This window comes from Chaetodon auriga, chromosome 7 (genome assembly GCF_051107435.1).
Source record: "Chaetodon auriga isolate fChaAug3 chromosome 7, fChaAug3.hap1, whole genome shotgun sequence".
NCBI lineage: Eukaryota > Metazoa > Chordata > Actinopteri > Chaetodontiformes > Chaetodontidae > Chaetodon > Chaetodon auriga.
Genome location: NC_135080.1, coordinates 7,165,137 through 7,187,346, shown reverse-complemented (window position 1 = coordinate 7,187,346; position 22,210 = coordinate 7,165,137). Strand labels below are relative to the sequence as shown.

The window sequence follows — 22,210 nt, the reverse complement described above, 5'->3', positions numbered from 1 at the left end:
TTAAGCAGTTGAGACACTTGCTTTAAAGGCCCTTGAGGTGAGACCATGTGAGTAGTGATGGTGGGTGGTGACATAACTAAGATAAGTTTTGTGGAAATCAAACGTACGATTTAAAATATTTTGCTATGGTTTTAAGGGAAAAGTTTTGGGTACAAGACATTTTGCAGAACATGCTTATTTTCTTTCATGTGTAGCTTAGCACAAAGGCTGGAAACGGGGGGAAACAGCTAGCCTGGGTCTGTCCAAAGGTAAAAAAACAATATGCATATCTCAGCACCTTTGAAGCTCACTAATTAACACCTTATACCTTGTTTGTTGGGCGCAATAAATTCCTGAAGTCTTTACCCGACCGCTCCTGTTTTTATGATCCTTACTGTTAACCTGTTTATTTTATTGCTATTGTGTGGATTTTGGATGTGCGCCTCACTGACATTTGCACTCTATATACGTGTTTAATGAATTTTTGTCTCATCTTGTCCCTTTGACTCCAGGAAGTCAACGCTCCCAACACACCGTGTAAAAACACAAAATCTCCTTTTTACACTTTGGTTATTGTATGGACTTAAAAGATGAGATATAGCTTGTTAATTATTGAGCTTTAGATGTGCTGGTTGGTGGATTTTGTTACCTTCGGACAGAGGCAGCCAAGTGGTGTTCCCTCTTTCCAGTCTTTGTGCTAAGCTAAGCGAAGTGGTAGCTGGTTTTAGCTTCGTATTTACCTCACAAACAGGAGAGTGGTATTAATCTTCTAATCTAACTGTCCAAGAATGCAAATAAGTGCATTTCCCAAAATGTGGAAGTACTCCTTTGTGATATCTGCTTCTGAGATTTCTGACACCACCCCAAATACGATAGAAGCTAATGCAACTTTGTTTGTAGTGCTCCCAGATGTGAAATTAGATTTTTTAAAAATCTACAGCAATATATCACAACAAAATGAAACAGCTATCTGCATTACTGTAAGAGGGAACTGATAAAAACATCCTTTTCATTTGTAACTGGAGTGAACTGACCCTTCAAAATGTTTGGAAAGCAGTTTGTATTGTTTACCTTCGGACAACAGCTCACTGATTTTAAGCCAAGCAGGCAAAGGGCTCAGTTTGTTAAAAGGAAACCTGAGTGCAGCTTGAAACTGGACACCAGACGTTACACTGCTGTCTCCTGACACACTCACCAACCCTCACAGCTTCATCACCTCCCCCTTCTTCATGGGAGTTTCACAGAGAGCTTATTTTATCTAATTTGACTAGAAAATGTTGCGATAAAGAGTGGGAGAGCACCTTGCAGTTTCAGGTCCATTGTGTCCATGCTCTGGGACTGCGGCCAAGCATTCTCTGAGAGGGAGTTCACCGATGCTGAGCTAATAAATGGTTTCACTGGTGGTCCGTGATGCAGGCTGGAAGTGCCTGAGTTGTTCGACTGTTGAACATGGTTTAATGTTTTACTCTTCCCCCGGTTTTAAAGTGTGCGTCTATATAAATGGAATTTGTGATTCATGCTGAGCGGCTTTTACAATGACACAATGGATGCTGGAGTCACTACAGTATATTAAAAAAGCAGGAGAGTTGAATGCAGTCCAGACCGGAGGATGAAAGCAAACCATGAAGCCAGTGTGCAATGTACACAAAAGCTAAATGAAGTCTCACAGGATTTCTGAAGCGTCCTTCAGCAAAACACACACTGCGCTGTGGCTAACCCTGCACTTTAATCCCTTTGATGTATTTCCCTTTCGATGGAGCAATTGTGTTTCATACCACAGACATTTTTGTAAACTTTGCTTTGTGAGGAGAAGAGGATGCCAGAGAGATACTGAATTATAGCATAGAAAACAGATTGATGCTGCTGTAAAAGCAGCGGTGTGGCTGATGGTTTCACAAAATTATGAAATTTCATGGACGGATATCCAGAAAACAGTGAGGGAGGCTTTAAAGCTGCAGTTTTCAATATTCCTATATTAACAATGGATAAAATTACTACGTGTAAAATGACAGCAGCTGCTTATAGTGTAGTTACCCTCGGCTCTACTGAGCATTTCATCATCTTTCAGGTCGTTGTTTTGGTTTTACCAGCTCTAGCTTCACTGTTGTGGTTCACATTCATTGACAACTGTACACTTACAGTTAGCAACTAGCCGCTCCACAGTTATCTCTAGCATTTAGCAGCTAAAGAGCCAGACATTTGCCTCAGGAGTTGGTAGAGACCAAAATCGGAGCTAATAGAGAGAGTATTGGCTTCATATTTGTTGTTTGGCCAGAAACTGTATGCTCACACATTTGGCATATCAACTTCATATGGTGACAATATGTTAGTGTTGTGTTCTCAGCTTGTTCTGCTGCCCCAAGTGGCCAACAATTAATTAATACTGTGCTAAGCTGCTTACGTCCTTCTATTCGCAATATGCCTGGATTAGCTGTATCAAAAAGAAAACCAAACTATATTAATTTAAGGGAAGAAAAAGTAAAACCTAAATCATATAAGCTGTAGTTTACTCCTGATGAAATAACTCTTCTCCTGTACAATGGGTGCCAAATTCCAGCAACATTCCTCAGACTGCTTTACAACAGTGGCCTCGGCTGCAGTAAATGCGCACCATCCTGCAACAACAAGTCTTAAATGTGCACTGTGTTTGCAAAGAAAACAAAGTGGGACCTCCAAACAAACCAGTCCCTGCTTGGTCAGAGTGAGGTGGAAGTCGCCTTGGTGAAGTGTCACACATGGCTAATCCACTCCATGTGCATGAAACTCGACACACTGCCCGAGAGCGGAGGCAACATGGACAGCCTCGTCAGTGATGGAGGGTTCCCTGGTGACCCGTTGATATACAACAGCACTGCCTAATGATCATATTCTTCATCTTCCATCACCCACCCTCCCCAAGACATGCAGCCTCCAGCATGCAGGCTACAGCCAGGGCACATAAAACAAGAGGCCACAGGGGCCTCAGTGCAGGCATCAGTAGATTGCACGGTTAAAGGTCCTAAAAAACAATTCTCCCAGTTTCTTACTCTAACTAACTTGTTCAACTCCAACTTGAGCCATTGATCTTTAATATCAAAGAGAAGTTTTCAGAGGCTTTAAGTTAAAAATAAAAAGATGGATGATGATGGTAAGACCTCATATATATGACTTTGCTCGTGCTCAAGTGGTTTGTTTGTTTTTTGACCTACCATGTGCCTTCGCGATCTCCTTCATTTCCCAATATGCCTTATACAGAGGAACATAAAATATACACGAACAATGCCTGAACTTGTTGCAAGTCAGTATGTTTAGATCAATAGCAACAGAGACAGCTGTAGGACTGTAAGATCAGGTCGGGACAACAGGCTGGTTTGAAAAACACATGCAGCTGTAGCTTAAGCTGCATGTCTTTTTCAAAATACATCTTTCTTTTGTAGCATTGCATTGTGGCCTATTGAGGTGTCAGTGATGCAATTTATATCTTTGCCTCTTCTGTGTTAGATTTTCTTCTAGCAATATTTTTAAATGCTGACATAAACATGTGAGCCTTGAACAATGGTTTTGAACAATGGAGTGACACCAACACTTATTCAAAAACAAGTCCACAGCCAATACATCAGCTCTGTGCTAACATGCATATAACATATAAGCATCTTAGTTTAGCATGTGCTAGCCTATGCTAACAATTGTCAGCAAAAACTAAGTATAGCTGAGGCTGATAGCAAAGTCATTAGTTTTGCAGGTTGAAATTCAAATTTAAACCTGCTAATGAACCGGATCACCAAAGTCTGTGGCCATCCTGCTTTCATTTGTTGTCTGTGCCGAACTTCATGTCAGTTCATCCAATAATTGTTGAGATATTTCAGACTTGACCACAGTGGGGGCCCGACTGAGCGCAGATGTCATGCTAGCGGTGCTAGCGGTGAAGCTAAAAATCTGTTGTAACAGCCATGGTCAGTTATGCATATAAAGAAAACACAAAAATAAACACATGAAATTCTGTAAGTAGTTGTTTGAGAGTACTTCCTTTTTAGGGTACCTTCATGACGCAGTGTACGTAAACATCACAAGGGCAAGCATGTGTTATCCATCATGCTAAACATTTTCTTCCCTCACTCTCTTTATTTTCATTCCCACAGTGGGACACAAATTTGGACAGACAGTCCCTGAACAATGGATTCCCATAAAAGTACAAGACTATAGGTTTTAGGGTAGCGCAGGATCAAAATATGTCCCCTAAAAACAGAGTAATTAACCAATGCTGATCTGCACACTATGCGTTTTCCACAGATGTAATTATCGAGCTGTATTTGGCATCTATCATTGTCATTCAGCTGGGGATATGCGCAAAAATCAGGTTCTGAGCATGACAGTGAAGTTTCGGCTGGCCAATCAAGACAATAGTTTTGGATCCCGCAAACCCAGAAAAATGTACCACAGATCCCTCTCTCAGCATCGCTCGTCCCACGTGGCTGGTCTTAATCAGAAACAGGCAGGCTGGATCAGGTCCCACATGTGGAAGACTGGATTATAAAAGCTGTGAACAATTAACATGCATGAGGGTCTGCCCTGCCTCGGCGCAAAAGGAATGGTATCTGCTTATGTTAATTTCTCAGGATTAATTTAAGAAGCTTTTAAGGGCACTTCAGTGGGAGGAATTTTTAAAGTGGAGTGACTCCTTTCCTGCTTTCCTGCTCCAAGTGAAAACCGCTCCTTGTATTACGGAACCAACTGTACGTCTAATACTTCAGAACTCCTGTACGCATGAATAAGGAGTTAAGTGTGAGCATCAAACTCTTTTGTGCCACCACAGAACAACATTTTGGGACATGCAGGGACGAGTGTGTGTTTCTGTGGTGTTGGCTGGCGCCGTGTTTGGCCCCATGGCTGCCGCTCCAGATGTGATCTGTCTCTCTCTGTGAAGGACTGCTCAACACACCCAGAGGAAGAGGATGAAGAAAACTGTGCAGCAGGATTGAGAGGGAGGAGAGACTGCTCCAGGGAAATTGAAACGTGACCTCCTCTCCTCCTCCTCCTCCACCCCTTCGTCCTCAACGCTCCCTGCACCGCCATGTGTGACACATAACTCACTCTGAGCTTTCAAGGGACCGTACAGAAATTATTTGGGCAGGGAGACGGGGTCACTTTTTAAAAAAAAGCAAGGCTCTGCCCAGTGTTACTGATGTTTTTTGGGGACCCTCCTCTTCACCGGAACACCCCAAAATATTGTGTTAAATTGGTTCAACTCATTTAAATCAAGAGTCAAACCTTTCCTTTATCTGATGCTGTCAGTCTTCATCGCAGTGTCTGATCAATGCGACCCACCTCCCCTTCACTCACCTCCAGTTTCATCAGCAGTCCAGTGGGTCCTTTCCTGTCTGCTAGGCTGTTCTTCACTCTGTCACCACCCACAGTGTCTACATCCCATCAGGGTGATATGCCTGTCTGGCTTATTTAGCGACAACCCGAGTAAAAGTATGCCATCATGATGAAATCTAATTGCTGAAAAGTCCTCTCACACACTCTTTTCTTTTTCCTGTCATGCACACTATGTTAAATATACTCTTTAGTTCTGAAGCCCTTCTCTCAGTTGGTTAAGACTGTGCACTCCACTTTATAACTAGCTAACTAACTAAAACTAAATAAAAGTAGTCTTTGAAAGTGAGAGCTATGGCCAACTGTATTAGGTTTTATGTCAAAGAATGAAAGCTAACCAGTATGTGAAGACACACACACACACACCATATGGACTAATTACTATGAACAACCTGCGTGCATCTGCAGGATCACACATTTTATGCCCCTGATTAGTAAAACATCAAGCTTCTCACCCTTTAACCAAAGGAAAAACAACAAAACCCTCCCCCTTTCCATTCCTTACAATTTTCATACATTCCCCCAATACAGAGCCAGTGAAATCATCTGTTTTGATTGATACTCTGATGTGTACATTAATCAAACAAAGTTGAACCAGTTTGATCCCTGCGGTCTGTTTTCAACCTCCACCAGTGGACGCCTGCCAGTCATGCTGTAAATCAACCTCAGTGGACGAATTCCTTCATCGCATTAACTCTCCCCTCTTGTTAGCGGCCAAATATTGCTGATTTACATATGCAATTAGCAGTGCTGAAGGGGCAAATTTCAGCCTGACAATAGTTGTCATGGTCCAAAAGAGTAATGCAATTAGAGCCAATTGTTTAAGCACGCCCGCCCAATTCAATTACTCGTGTGCAGCTGGCAATTACTGTCTGGCTGTGTGAGATGCACGACTAATGAATGACATCAGGACATGCTTCCACCTTGCATTACTGTACCCCTGCAAGAGTTTCCACAGACACAGTCGTCAGAATAACTGGATTCCTTTAAAGCGACACATGGAGAAATCTGTGGCGTGACTGTAATTTGCTCTTGAATGTGCAACATGATCTAGTAAGTGAGAACAGAAGCAGCAAAGATTTAATTTAATGATACATCCAGAGGGCTTTTATTATCAGCTTCTTCTTTTTTTTTCAGTTTTACATTGCAAGAAGGAAATAAAAGTCTGTGTAAATATGTTTTCTTGCTCACACCCGAGTTATAAAGGAGGTAATAAAAAGTAAGAATACTCAGAGTGGACAAAAGCCTCCATGGAGCACACTGAGCTCATTGTTTTTCATCTTATGCACAAAGTTCAGAAAGTTCATGTCCCACAGTTTCAAACAGCCTGAAATCACAGAGGGATGTGATTTTATTAAAAGCAGGGAGGATGTGTTTGTATGAACTGCTCAGATTTAATAAAGTATGAGAATAATTCCTGTTACGTCTTGCATAGTTCAGACCTGAAATGCACAGCTTTGTTTGACATATTCGCTTGAATCTGGGGGCGATCTGTCATTTTTAGATGAGATCAGCGACAGCGAACACTTTATAATAACATTTATGCGTCATACAAGCATTAGATGCTTATCTCAAGGGGTTTGATGCTACACAGGCTTTATATGCCACATGAACTCCATGCAGAAGTAAGATTTTTTATTTGTCTGGCAGCCCTCGGTAATCAATACCCAGCGGGACTGAAATGATTTTACACATCAAAGTCTGTTTACAGGTTTTAGGGAGTTCCACAGTAAAGTGAAAACGTTGCATAAATCCTTTCGTGGATCAAGAGGAAGCTGTGCGAAATTTGACAAATTGCCTCAAGTGATGTCACGTGAGTCACCGGCGGTTGGTGCTGAAGACTAGAGAGTTAGAAAGAAGTGAGCTTATCAGACCTCTGCAGCCCGCTCCTCATCTCTTCTTGAGGCCAACGGTTTGTGGCTACATTAGCCGCTACTACCTTAATGCACCTGAAGCTCTGAGCAAACTGTCAGCATTTAGGGTTGCATTATGGGTAATGTATATGGTTAATGTAGGCATCATGTTTTGACAGTAAAGAAATATGTGTGAAATAAAGGATGTTTTTCTGTGTTGCACTGCAGAGATGTACATAACATGTTATCTGCACCTGTTAAACAGTGGCCTGCTGCAGTTACGACTGAAGGAAAGTATCACTGTTGTTGCCTTCGAAATACCACCACTTGACTTATTAAAATACTACTTACACTCCAATGAAAGAGTAATATCACATAATAATAATAATTCATATGTAGTAATATAATAAATTGAAATGGAACATTCTGCACAATGCATATATTTTGCTTTTCTGTACCACCAATGAATAAAATTAGGATTTAGTATTGATACTTTTACTTAAGTAAACTTGCTCCCACCACTGATATTTCCTTGTCTGTCTCTTTATTGAGGAAAAAAAAACCTCTGTCTATTCAAACAGCAGCACAAACAGCCTCATTTGTGAGCCCTTTTTTAAGTGTCACCTTTTTAAACCTGAGGAGCAATCTTGTTGCCAATAAATGTCAGCTTTGTGTCAGGACAGCTTGGCCCGGCAACAAAACATCAATTGTTTCCAATTGGCAGAATTTCCTTGGCTGCGGCCAATCAGAGGCCAGCTTGGTGAAACGGAGCACGTTCACCGTGGCAACCGCTCCACTCTACCTCTGCTCGCTGACAGTCCTCACACCATCCTCTCTGTCTTCATCAGATGGCCAAAATAACGCCCACCAGTGAAGTGAAACCGGCCATCCCTGCAGCTCGGGATGAGGTAAATCCTGACCTCGCAGAGGAGGGGGTTGTGTGTGTTTTACATACTACATCCTGCTTATTGGAAGACCTTTTGTCCAACAAACCGGAGCTCAAGAGTCAATATTTCACATGAGGGGCTGAGGTTATCTCAGAGGTTGGAGGGTGGTGACTAGAAATGAGTAAGACATTAGACAATCTGAAAGTAACGGCTTGCGCAAGGCAGCGTCCTCCGCCTATAGCGGATGCTTGTGGGGGAAGCAGTGATATTTGAGCCTCGGCACAGATGTGGGAATACGGCTCAAGACAAGTGTGGGTGGTGCTGTGTGTTTCAATGCAGCTGGGTCAAAAGACAAACCCCACTTATTTAAGTAACCCTTCCATGACCGTGAGCGAGCAAACACACATCTGTACACAGGAACACATTCGAGCACAGATGCTAAACATGCAGACCCCCGGTGGAGAGACCTGCTTGACACAGAGCTGCATGTGTTTACTCTCCTGTCTTTGAAACGACGGTGTTGCCATCGGGGGCTCAGAGAGACTGGGAGGCCGTGTTTAGAGGATAATCTTGACCGGACCATCTGGTCAAGATTTTCCTCTCTTTCCTCTTGATTTCCTCTTTTTCCCATGAAAAGATGAAAAAAAAAGCATTTTGCAGTCTTGAAATGCAACTGAAAAATCACATGGATATGATTTACTTCTTCAAATGGATACTTGAACGGCATTTGTAGCAGAGACGGTGGCTTGTGCAGCATCCTGAGCCAGTGCTGAACTATATAATCTATACTTATGCTATTACTGATCACTTCCAGTTGCTTCTGCCCATCTGGATGCTTCAGCAATCCCATTGCCATCCCAGTATAATCGCTGTTGACACAGGAAATTTAATCTAGATATCTTGGTGATGATGAAAGTGGTTGTAATAGGATTAAACTGGGCTTGACAGGAGTGTGACATCGCTACTGCAGGGCATTACTCCATGAGTACAACGCTGAATTATACTGTCGAAAGGATGTATGCTGCTCTGCTGCACTGCAATGGCCAGGACTGAAGAAAATTACATGTTCGAGTCATTAAAAATGGCATTTATTTTCTCAAATTAAACAGCAAAAAGAGGCGTTCCAGTGTATTTGCAGGTTTTAGTGACTTAACTACAAATTGTGTTTTTAAATGCGGGCTGGAGAGTTGTTTCCACTCACCTCCGATCTTTTTGAAAATCAGCTCAAGAAACTTGCATGAAACTCTGCACAAGTTAAATCGATCAGACTTGTGCCTCATGTGTGGGACAAGAGGTTTAGGATGAATGGATGTGCAGCAGCTTCATCGTGTTCAAAAATAACTTTATGTGTCGCTTTTAGCTGGGCAGTACCTGCTAGTTATCTTTCAAAACTGTACAGTTGAACTTCACAAAACGGGAGACAAAAATAGGTCTAAAGACCATAAAATTTCTATTTTGGTGTGGACTCTCGGGATCTTGAAGTCTTTTGCACTGCTCATGTATCTGCCATGTGGCCTTTTACCATACAGCCAGATTATGGGTTGCATGGTTGGAGCCACAGAAAGCCATTACTTAGGGGATGAAGGCAGGAGTTAAGATTATCTGCAGGACTCTGGGCCAAAGAGATTTGTTTCACAAGCACAACACTGTGTTTAGTAGTGAGAGGATTCTGGGGTGGCAACGGTTAAATCCCAGATTAAGCTAATTTAATTCTGGTTAATGAACATTTCAGTTGAATTTCTGAGGAAACTTCTGATGTCTTGCAGAGTCAGTGAGGCATTGTTTCAGTCAGGATCATTTGTTAGAAGGAAAACCAGAGAAATGACTAATAGTAGCAGCTCCTTCCAGAAAAAGGTGAGTGAGCTCAGTGGCTTATGCATATGAGCCATAGGCATGCAATCTAAACCACATCAGTGCTGTAGTTGTTGAACATTCATTGCAGTGTTATCATTCACTTGGAGCCGTGTCCAGTTGTCCAGTAGTCCAATAGTCACTCTATATTTGCTCTGTCTTTGGTCTCCACTAACTCCTGGAGGAAATATCCAGCTTTTTAGCTGCTAAATGCTCCACTATGTTCACCAGCTAGTCGCTAACTGTGTCTGTTGCTGAGATGGTAGCGTACAGGGGGTTTTTAGAGCCTTTCTGCCAAAACAGCTGCCTGCTTAGGTCAAAAATGATGTTTTGAGAGTGGTGAGAGTGAACCGAAAAAAGGCTGCACAGTTAAACAATGAGCTGAAACTCTCCACAAAGCTGCTTCAAGCCGAGGGGAGCTGCAGACTGATTTTATTTCAGTGTCTCTTTCCCACTGCAAGTAAGATCGCTGTGAGGATAACTAAAAATGACAAAATTAGTATTAATATTGGCCTAGTTTAGGCTGAGATGTAAAGGGAGGGGTTTCCTTTTCACTTTGCATATGAGTGAAACTGAAGATCCGCTTGGGTCGCCGGGGAATTTGGAAATAATGTAGAGGATAGCAAGCCACAGGGACACACAGCACAGTCAGAGTGACATTCTTCATCTGGGGTTTTGATGTGGATGACCAGGAAGCCTCCAGAGGTTCACACGCTGCTGGGATGATTTGTCATCGTGAATGTCGACTCATGTAAGCAGCGGTCAGTGAAGGGCCCTTTCAGGTTCACCGACTCAATCCGCAAACCTCCTGCATACACTCTGTGCACATGACCATGAAAGTTAAACATGCACTGTTTTATCTAACAAGGCGCTCATTAAAATGCCAAACCCTGGGAGTGAGCTTTTTTCTCAGATGTGCAAAATAGATTAACAAAAAAAAAAAGGTTTCACACACTGCATGGAGGTCATTGAATGCAGCGGGTGACACTGAATGTTTGGCAATGCAGGGAGTAAATGTACGACCTCTGTCCTGCTTTTTCTTGAACGTTGCATGATTGTACCACATGTTTTAGGTTTTATTTCTGCTTTGCTTGCTGCAATAGTTTGCTAAATTACACAATGCAGTCAGGGAGAAATATTATAGCTGGACATCAGGGATTGAAATATCAGGCTCGTTACAAGATGCAAAAACTACTAACTAACTATTTCTTTTTGCAGCAGAATGTTTGAAATGTTTGCTATTTTGGCCTTTAGGCTGCATTAGTGAGCAAACTTCACATCACATACACATATGACAGCTTCTCCATTGAGCTGTGTAGCGTTTAGGAAGCAAGAGATTTCAAAGACACTCTCATGGTTTACAAACAGCTCTTGACAGACTCTCACACCTCTCTGGATGTTTGCATCAGCGCTGTCGGAGAATCCTCGCCGAGGTGTCAAATACGGTCTGTTTTTGCAGCGTGTCTCTTCGAAACTGCTGAAAATATCAATGATGAGCAGGTTTGAGTCTGAAATGATTTTGTGGGTCCTTGCAGTGTGTCCATGTGCACTACATCTATTCACTGAACAATCGAGTCCATTGAACATTAACCTCGGCCAGTATTTCCAGTTGAGGTGAGAACAAATATAATCTAATAATGCAGCACAGTGTGACACAGCGAACCTCTCCCCGTCTCTCCTTCAGAGAGCCTCAGCCTCTGTGGGATGTTCTTTTTATACCCAATCATGTCACTAACCTGCTGCCAGTTAACCTAATTAACTGTGAGCTGCTCCACCAGGTGTTTTCCTTCACAACTCTTTCAGTCTTTTGTTGCCACCGTCCCAACTTTTTAAAACATGTTGCTGGAATCAATTTCTAAATGAGGATTTAATTTTCAAAAAACAATGAAATTTCTCAGTTTCAACGTTTGATATGTTGTCTTTGTGATATTTTCAGATTTCAATGTTTTGCAGTATTTGTAGATTATTGTGATCAATCAGAGATTTGTTTGATGTGTATGGGCTAGTTTATGACCTGTGAACGCCTCCAGGTTTCTTCCCCAGGGGTTGCTGTGTTATTCCACTAATCCAGGCCAGTAATTGATCCAGGCCCAGCAGCACGGTACTGCTGGCAGGTCGCCACAACGGGTCTGCCTGACCTTTGGCCCCAGGACACTGCTTCTGGCTTTACTCAACCGGTTTTCAAAAGAGATGAAAACTATCAATCACTCGCTGGGTGGACGCACATCAGAGGGGATGCATAAATCAATACACAGGAGTGGCTCTCTTTTTCTTTCCAAATAACAAGTCCTCCAGCTGTAGTTTGCCTTTTTTTTTTTTATGTATTTAGTCCGGCTGTTGCATCAGAGAAGCCAGCTGGATCGGTGAGGTCAGTGTAGTCAGACAACCTTATCATAAACAGTTGTGGTCTACAAATCTGTGTCATCCAGGCTGTGATCCAACAGAAAGGTGCTTCACTTTGATGAGAGTTTATGGAGAATGAGGAGAAATCAAGCCTCAGGTTATCTGTAATATCTGTAGTCTACAAGCTTTTAATCCAAATAAACAGGAAGCCTCACAGAAAATAACATAGTGAGAGTACCACACGGTCCCCTCATTAATTTAGATGACTCATACATAGTTACGGTCTCAGCTGAGCGTTTGAGATGTTTTTAATGAATAATGTATGAGATGTGCTTTCAGTACATCCTCTGCTCATGTCAAAATACTCACAAATGATGTACAGTCATTTTACACCTTTGCAGCTGCTCCAGTTTGTTGCAGATAAGTGGAATTATATCAGTGACTCACAGCTAATGCCTTTTGGTTTGGAGGGGTGGGTGGGGTGGAGCTGCTGTGAGTAATAGAAGATTAGATTTTGGATAATCCAAGAGAGAACGTGCAAGAAGGTCATATTTCTTGATAAGGTGATTCTGAGTCTCAGTCCACATTCACAGTTTAACAGGTGCGGTATCAATAACATACTTACTGGGTATCTGCAGAGAGACAAACATGTTCTGTAAGACAAGAGGTTAGAGAATCAGGAGGTAATAACTTTGCGTTGAAGTTAAAAATAAATTGAACTGAAAGTACCTAAGACTGGACCCTGGACTTCTTCCCCTCTACTTCGATGTACCCAGGAAGTATTTCATTAGTATTTGAACAAAACTTTGAGGGCTGTAATCTAAAACAGAATTTTACCTGAATCAAACACCAATGAGCTTAGAGTCTGAAAGGACCAGTGTGACAGATTTAGTGGACTCTGGCTGTGAGGCAAAACCCTGAACACCCCTCTCGTCACACTCCCCTATGGTGGCTGCAAAAAGAGTGAAAGACCCTCTTGGAGCCAGTGTTTGGTTTGTTCATTCTGGGCTCCCTCTGTAGATACAAAGAGCTCGATTTAAGGTACCAAAACACAGAGATTCTTACTTTCAGGTGATCAATCATAGGCCGATGAAAACACAAGAGAGAATTTTATATTACATTTCTGCCAATAGATTCTCCTTAAACCCACACACTGGATCTTTAACTCAAGCGAGCTTTCAACCACTCCTCAAAGTCGGCGATTTTTTTTTTTGTTTCCAAGGTTAATGCTCAACCAGTGAGCTTCTCATCCGATGCTTTGTCCAACTCATGAGTGAACTCCTGCTGTTTCCCCACTCCTGAGAGCTTTTTCTCTGCTGCGGATTCACCAGCTCAGTCACAAACCACCCGCGATCAGTTCCTGCACTGCGAGGCAGAATTGTTTGACTCCAGCATGGGGGACGACAGCATGGCACCGCTTCACAAACCACAGCTCCTCTTTGATGTGTTATTTTTTTTATTTTGATGTGTTATTTTTTTATGGGAGAGGAAAGCCTCATGGGTGGGGCCTTTCTCCGCCTTCACAACCACCTCCTCCTCCTCCTCCTTTAACCCAGCTGGCATCTGACTTTCAGCAGACACTGACCAAAGGTTGGGTGAGCTCACCAAGCAGGAACGATACTGATGTGTGCGCAGTGCGTACGAGAATGTGGTTGTACCTGCAAATCATTTACCAAACGAGCAGAGGGTCATTCGTTGGAGAGCAAAGCCAAAGGGCAGCGCTGTACACCGAGCTGCACGTGACTCCGCTGTGCATGGGAAACATGGAGCTTGCTAACATGTAATTAGCTGTTACTATTTTCACTCTGCATCGCCCTGAAGCAGCACGGGGCTGTTGGTTGTACACCTCGTGCCAGGAAAGTTTGAGGCTGTCTCTCCAACTTCAGCTATGAACTCCCTGTATTGGTCTGGGGAAATACAGAGGGGACTGTCCTGGACCTGACCAGAGGACCCCTCCCTGAAATGAATGAATGATCCCTCTCACTGTGGGGAAAGTTAAAAACAGCTATCCTGAATGAAAATCACTCATGAAGTTTTTTTTTTTTGTTTTTTTTGTTTTTTGAGGATATTGGCAATATCCTCAAAAAGGACGACGCTGTACAGAAAAGTCATGCTGTATTCCTAAAACAGATGTTGTTTTCATTCTAAGGAGAAAAAAAACTAGACTGAGAGAGTCAAGATTATACATTTTAAGAAGACGTTGGCCAGCTATTGTACGGTAAGTGGAAAACAGGACTGTCCTCCTGAGGGACCTCTCAGTGACTTTCACGTTAAAAGCTCATTTTCTTCTTCCCTAAATCCTGCTGCACTGAACATCATCCAAACTGCAAGCTAATGCAAACCCCTGGCATGGCTTCAAAGCAGGGCTGGTGTCTGCCTCACTTCCTCTGCCCCCTTTCCTCTGCTCCTTTGCCTCCCTCCGCTTCCAGCAGTGTTGGAGCAAAGACTACAAAAAAAGGCAGGACAGAAGCTGCTTTCACCTCTAACCTAGATCACTGAGTAGGTGTTGGGATGGAAACAAATTGGCTACTGAGGATTGTGCAGAAGCAGTGCCTCTTTTTGGACTACACTCATGGCTTTGCTCTCTCATAAATGTTTTTCACTTTTAACAATCACTAAAACACACAAACTTCTGCACATTTGACAGGAAAACTGAGTGGATTATTAAGGTGGACTGTGAAGCTACTAAACAAAACCTTACACATGCAACTACTTTTGAGTATAATGAGTGGAAAGGGCAGGACAGGAGGTTGGATTTTCCCAGAGGAGACTTAAAGAAGGCAAACAAACACTTTAAACTAATAACATGGCCAGTCTGCAGCGCTGAGCTGAATGTGAATGCTGAGATGAGCTTTATAGCCTTCCAGTATCATTAAGAATTAATATTGATAATATATTTCATCAATAATTCAGTGGGGTTTTAAGTCCATAATCATGTTTAAAATGCATTCAGTCCTGTCTGAGTGGTCAGTACTGTAGCTAATTCAGGCAACCTAGAAGTTACGTTTATATATTGAAAGATGTTTATCAGGCAGGAAGAGTCTGACGAAAGACCACCAAACTGCACCAAACATCTTGCACTAAAAGTCAAGATGTTTCAGCTTTGCTGCTTTGATTTTGACCACTTTTTAAAAATCTGAACGAAACATTATGGAAATGCTCAGGAGGAGTTTCCCTTGACTAATGTCCACGGCAAGGTCTTATCAGCGAAAAGTTACTGTCACCTTTTGTTCTTGAGGTTTACTGTCCATAAAGTGTCTGCATACCATGTGCCACGGCTCATGGGACATTATTTATGGCAGAATGACAAGACATATAAAAGAAAGTTGTCATAAAGTTGTAAAGGTACTTTTGCTTTGGGGGGAGTCTACACCATAAAGTGTGTAAATGTGTGTAGGATCAATTGTTTTGTCTTGCTTTAGGATACAAGAAATAAAATTGTTTGTTTGTATGATTTGTACCTATTTTATTGTTCTTTACATACTGAATCTTTTTTATTAGAGGGTAAGCTTGTGCTGCTGTATGAATTTATGAAGTTTTGAGGATTCAAAAAAGTACAAGTGATTGATTTTCTGGCTTCTTGAGAGTCTGCATTGTACAAAATACCAAATGTTAAAACAACTATAATATATGGTATTTTATTTCAATTAAGAAATTGACAAGCACTCATCAATCAACATATTAAAACATTTGTGCCATCTATGTGAACTCACATGACGGCTCCTTAAAATAAATACTTTTAAGAGGAAATAATACAGACAGAGTATGTGAGGCTCAAACCACAAGTACAAACAAATTATCCAAATGTCCAAGAGACGAAAGGGTCTGAAAATTCCCAAAGTCAACCCCGACTCTCCAACAAAAAGTGTTTGTATAAAACAGCTAAGTATTTTGAAAAATACAGAATCTTACAAAAAAGTTTTCTCTTCTCACTTCTTTAAATCACTGTAAAATATCAGCTGGTATTATGACAAGAAATCGTGAATTTTTCCATGTATAACAATAAAAAGACAGAATGTGCTTCTGCATTTTTACATTAGTATTCACATACATCGTGAGTGTACTGCATCATCAAAGTCCTCCACCCCTCCGATGGTGCTGTGATGGAGACAGGTGTATCACACCCCACCTCCGAGCGCTCCTCGTCACATTGTGTGCCAAGCTGAAGATAGACACCGGTGACCATGGTAACAACAAAGGTGAAGTCAGTCCCGAGACACCCACATATTTGCAGGGACCTTGTCTTTAACCATCCTTTCAAACAGTACACTGTCCATGCCCAGGCTATGTAAAACAATACACTTCACAGCCGAGTGTTCATTGTCTTTATAGGTTATATTACAGCGTTCACATTTTCTGTATATAAAACAACACAAAAAAACTTAGAAACCTATTCTTTTTGACAATTTGTCAACTTTCAAATGGTCCAAAAAAATGAGACAAAGTAGCCGTCAACAGGAGAGGATTTCAAGAATACAGGTTACAGTACAAAAATGTGGTCCAGGTGGTAGCACATGAAGCATGCAGGTGTTATGTTGCCCTGCTCACCCCTAAAACCCTCATGCGAAGACATACTGTATAAAAAGGCCACATGGCTTTTCCTTCACTATTAAATGGGCGTGCACTCCGATAACTGGCCTCTTTGTCTGTTCTGCTCATCCGACGAAAGGTGCTTTTTCTTCCTATTGGTGGACAATTGACACGAAGCCTCATAGGGTCACTATGAAGTGTGTGTGTTTGGTACATCTGCACGCTCCTGAAGCTTTTTACGAATGCGTCAAACAACTGAAAAACACGAACACAGTCCCTGTGATGGGAGCAGTTAACTGGAGGAGACAGATCTGTATCTTCAGTGTTTTTAAAAGCAATAATAAAATCCCAAAAGTAAAGGAATAGCTTGACATTTTGGGAAATATGCTTGTTCAATATAAGGCTACAGCCAGTAGCTAGTTAGCTTAGCCTAGCTAAAACTTTAAAAGCCTGCTGGCTTACCACACAGACAAGAGTGTTATCAATCATTTCATTTAACTCTTTGTAAGAAAGCGAATAAGTGTGTTTCCTAAAATATAATAGAATTCTTTTGAATATGAAGCCACCGCTAGTTATCTTAGCCTAGCGTAAAGACTGGAAACCGAATAAAAACAGCTAGCCTGGCTCTGTCCAAAGGTTAAAAAATGTCCTTCCAGCACCTCTGAAGCTCACTTATTAAAACATTATACTACATTTGGTTAATCCGCACAAAAGAAATGTTACGATTAGCCATTTTAAGGAGGGTTATTTCTTTGGAGCCTGGCAACCAGTGAGACTCCACTTATAACTGCAAAAAAGCCAGGTACATAACTCTCTGAAAAACAGCAAACTGTCACCTTTACACTTCAGTTTTGTGCTGATTAAACAATCAAGATAAAATGCTTTAATAAGTGAGCTACAGACGTAATCATCAACCAGCAAAGGCTCGCTGTGTCTCCCTTTTTAGCCTTCTTTCAAAGCTAAGCTAACCGGCTGCTGTTTGTAGCTTCACATTGAATGGACAGACACGAGCGTCGTATCAAGCTTCTCATTCGACTGAAAACTATTCCCTTCAAACATGAAAATCACAAGGACTGAAGCTGCGAGTTTCTCACTTGAAAACATCGATTTCATGTTTGTGTGTACTCAAACCACAAGTAGTCTCCTACCAAGGGCTCTGTGTTTGTTCAGGGATCAGCGGGGGTATACTGTATGAGCGTGTAAACAAAAGGCAGTTGGGCTTGAGCTTGAGTCTGCTGAGCTCCCTCTTCTTCAGATCACCCCAACGGGACATCTCTAACCAACCTCTCACTTTCTGCTCTAAGTGCAGGGGCTTAGCGAAGCCCTTCACCCCTATTTTTATATCTTTTCCATAATCTTTTAACATCTGTACTGCGGAAATAACAACAAAAATATAACTTAGGATAAACTCTCTAGGCACTGTTTGATTTCCAAGGCTTTTTGTTGTAGACTGTGATAAAAGGTCAGCAAACAGATAAAAAAATTAATAAAAAGAAACACCAGAGAGTGATGGTTCGGCAGACCAAACACTTTCTCCTCTGTGATATATCAAGGTCCTCCGAGTCAGCTCACACAGCCAAACAGACTCGCTTCAAGCTCTGTGGTGGAGAGGCTGTCAGGGCAGAAAGTATCTAAAGGGTAAGTGAGTCGAAGTTTTCAAGGTTAAGTATCAGTTCCAGTCTTAAACCTTTCTTTCTCCTTCATGAAAAGAAAACAACGGTCAGATCTTAAGACATTATCTTCTGGGGAATCTCTATAGAAGCCTTGATGAAGATGCAGTTGTCTCGGATGTAGTTCCTCTTCTTGATCTCCTCGTGAGAGATGAACTTGGGGTAGCCGAAGCCCAGGGTGCTCTCGTCCAGCGAGTTGCGGCTGCTGCAGGGCTTCTGGAAGTTCTTCCAGTTGGGGTCGGGGTTGAAGGTCTCGGTGATGTGCTGGGGTTTGGAAAGCGACGGGTCACTCTGGTCCAGGATGGAGAAAGTCACCTTGTAGGAGAAGGGCCACTCCAGCAGGCTGTCGTACTCTCCGGGCAGCACGCGGATGTAGACGGAGAGGTGGGAGCCTTCGCCGCTGCCGTTACCATTGAGGAAGGCCGACACCTGCAGCTTGTAGCCGTATCGGTGAGTGTAGAAGGGCGGGCTGAAGAACTCGTGGTTGCTTCGGAGTTTGGCCTCCTGCAGTTTGCGGGAGTAGTCGTTGAGCTTCCAGATGAGAACGCCGTCGTGACTGACGGACAGCTCCTCCATCTCCCTCCGCAGCTCCAGGATCTCCTGCCGCTGACGCCCCACCAGGTTGCACATCATAGTCAGGTGAGACTTAGTGGTGTCTTCCAGGTGACGACCGATAGCCAGTTTGGGGCACTGCCACGGAGACAGAAGTGATTAATTAGTGAGTAAGTACATTTCACACACACACAGCTACACAATGTAATGCAAACCTAGTATCTGTATCTGTTTATTTCACAAAAATTACACATTTGGTGAATCTAGATTGCTAAATTTTGTGTGTCAAATTGTTCCTACAGCCATTTATACTTATGTCTATGTTTAAGTATAACTGCTCAAAAATAGAAAAACACCATATTTTAACCATGTACCTAAATTAATTAAACAATAAAGCATGATTTGTTTTTAAAAAAGGAAAACTGGGTCTAAAATACAAGTGCATTCGGCCAGATTGCGTGATTTTTCTTAAAAAAAAACTGGAGGTCTGTATATAATGGAAGGAGGTCTCTGAATGTAAAGTTAGTTTTAAGTAAAAAAAAGATGAGAAAAATACTTGTGGCCTCTTTACATGCACTTTTGAGACGGTCCCTAACTTCAGCTCCTCAGCCAGTGTTAAGTCGCGCACAGTGCCACGCTTCAGTATTGGACCATGAGATAAAAATAACATCTGTGCAACATCAGTTTCATCCTGCACTGCATAAACAATCTGGTGAAGACTGATGAAAGCTACTGAGGATCATCTTCAAATATCTGAATACAGAGCTTAAAATGATCTACACCTCAGTGTTTTTAGCCCATTGCCTTTATGTTCACCTTTGGGCACAATGGACAGTCATGCTGGAAAAATGTACACCAACATTAGTCTGTTCATACATCGACAGCATACAGCTAACAACTGAACCACAGATAAACACACTGAACACACTGAAGATGTGGACATTAGATTATTATATTTAATGGGCACTGCTGTTTTTTGCATCAGGTTGTTCATAAATATTATACATCAAGCTTTCCAGAAGCTTCGTAATTCTCAACAGAGCGAGGAGTCGACAACGGCGAGCACCACGATCCGCCGCTCTTCCTCCAGTGTGTCCACATTTTCTCAAATTGACGTCAGTTTCAAAAATAGACAGAAATGCGCTGTCAGAATATAGAAGTGTTGCTCTCATTAAAATAGAGCCTACAGGCAGGCACAGTACTGTATGTTCAGAATATCATTACTTTGGACACAGTGTGCAAGGACATGAAGGAAATATCATGGAAACAAGCATGTCAACAAACAAGTAGATTAACACGTATCAACAGCAGTGTTAACAGAAAGGTTCCTCCTGAGGCTGAAAGGATGCAGGTCAGTCTTACCCTGTGTTTGCAGCCGGCGTCTTTGAAGGGACAGAGAACAAGCGCGCTGCCGCAGTTGTCTTTCACATGGTTAGCCAGATCCTCTCGGGCGATGTTGGGTGTGCCGCACTGGTTTGGGCACTGGACAGGAAACCGAGGGCAGTGGTACTGGTGGTTCTGCAGAGGAGTCGGGGACAGCGTTACTATGCGCGCTGCCAAGTGGGAAGAACACATGCTGCACAGCGGGGTCGCAAATTAATGGTTGCACTGGGAAAAAAATGTCCTTGTAAGATTTTAAAAATATGTGTTGTATTAAAAATGAGGCGGTAAAAATAGACAAGGCCATAAAATAGAAAACAACTAATCGTGCAGCCTGAAGCCACAGAAAACGTCGGGACAAAGCTGGAAAAAACACACACAAAGCCCCGCAAATCAATGCAGATACATTTACCAGGATGAATTTAATGATTATTTTCATTATCAATTCATCTTTTTTATTCAACAATTAATTGTATTGTCTATAAAATGTGAGAAAACTGTGAAAAATATCCATCTCAGTGTCACAAAGTCCAAGATCATGTCTACAAAGGTCTCGTTTTGCTTGACCAACAGTCCAAAACACAAAGATATTCAATTCATAATGATATAAAACAGAGGAAAGCAGAATGTCTAGAATATCTGCTGATGAAGCACATTTTTTTTGGCATTTTCACTTGAAAATGAGTTTTCAATTATTTGATTATCAAAATAGTTTAATTATTTTTCTCACAATTGATTAATTGACTAATCGTTGCAACTCTCAAAGAAACAATGATTAGTTGCAGCCCTATGATGGAGTAGATGTGAAATAAGTGACAAAAATGGAACGCAAATTACGATCTCATAAAACTAGTGAGCCATAAAAAATCCCTGAACATCATATCATTACTGTCCAATTGTGCAAAGATAAATAAATAAATGACTGGGGAATCAAACAAGACTGGGTTTTTCCATCTTGGCTCCAAAATGTGGGGGAGGGGAGCATGACTTTTCAGCCTCTGGCCAGATGTGTTCAGAAGCAGGTGCTTCCACATAAAAGCCCAGACAGCAGCTCAGACTAACATCCAGCTGCCACAGGACAGAGACACCATGAATGGCAGCATGGAAACCCTCTGTGAGCCACATGCAGGACGGATGACAGATACAATGACACTGACAGGAGTCACATTCTGGGAGGAAACACATCCTGGCACTTAACTGGCTCCATCGTGCCAAATATGAGGCAGATAGTTCTGTAACATTTAGGAGAATTTGGAGATGCTGATGGTAAAGGGCGTGTGAAACCAACCTGGATCGTGTCAAAGACAAACTCCTTGCCGCAGTACTTGCAGGGCTGTGTGCGTTTGGGACACTCGGCCATGCCGTGCTGGGACAGCAGACGACGCATCATCCTCGCCCCACACTTGTTCTCACAGTAAACACTCTCCTGAGGACACACACCCTGGTGGTTCTGGGATAAAAAGGGTTTAAAGCTGGGTTATTAACACATGCAACAAATAATGCAGAAACAGCAGTTTATATACCACAGTGTTCATGGCTCAAAACTGCCTTTAAATGAACAAACTTCACACATTTTTTCTGAAGCCATGAGGCTGCAGGTGGACTCAGTAATGATGAAATGACAAGGTGTTGCACTGCAGACCCTCAAAAGTTAACAATTAGCTGCTGAGAACGCCAACGTAGGAATGTCTGTCCAACACCATGGTTGCAAACGAAGGGGACAACACGGTGTCTGTATTCTACTTCCTGCACAGAAAAGAGTTGTTTTATGTTGTACGTTCTTAAGGAATGACACTTTAAGTAAGATAGA

The 22,210-nt window shown here is 42.1% G+C and overlaps 1 protein-coding gene across 1 annotated transcript in view; it reads right to left on the bottom strand.

Annotated features, from left to right (window-relative positions):
- Positions 1-15,890: 15,890 nt before the first annotated feature.
- traf4a (tnf receptor-associated factor 4a) overlaps positions 15,891-22,210 on the bottom strand; it is a 38,063-nt gene continuing 31,743 nt past the window's right edge. The window contains exons 5-7 of the mRNA XM_076735013.1: positions 21,689-21,850; positions 20,383-20,538; positions 15,891-19,158 (exon numbers count right to left, since the gene is read on the bottom strand). Of these exons, the coding sequence (XP_076591128.1) occupies positions 18,526-19,158; positions 20,383-20,538; positions 21,689-21,850 (951 nt within the window). The 3' untranslated portion in view covers positions 15,891-18,525. The remainder of the gene's footprint in view (positions 19,159-20,382; positions 20,539-21,688; positions 21,851-22,210) is intronic.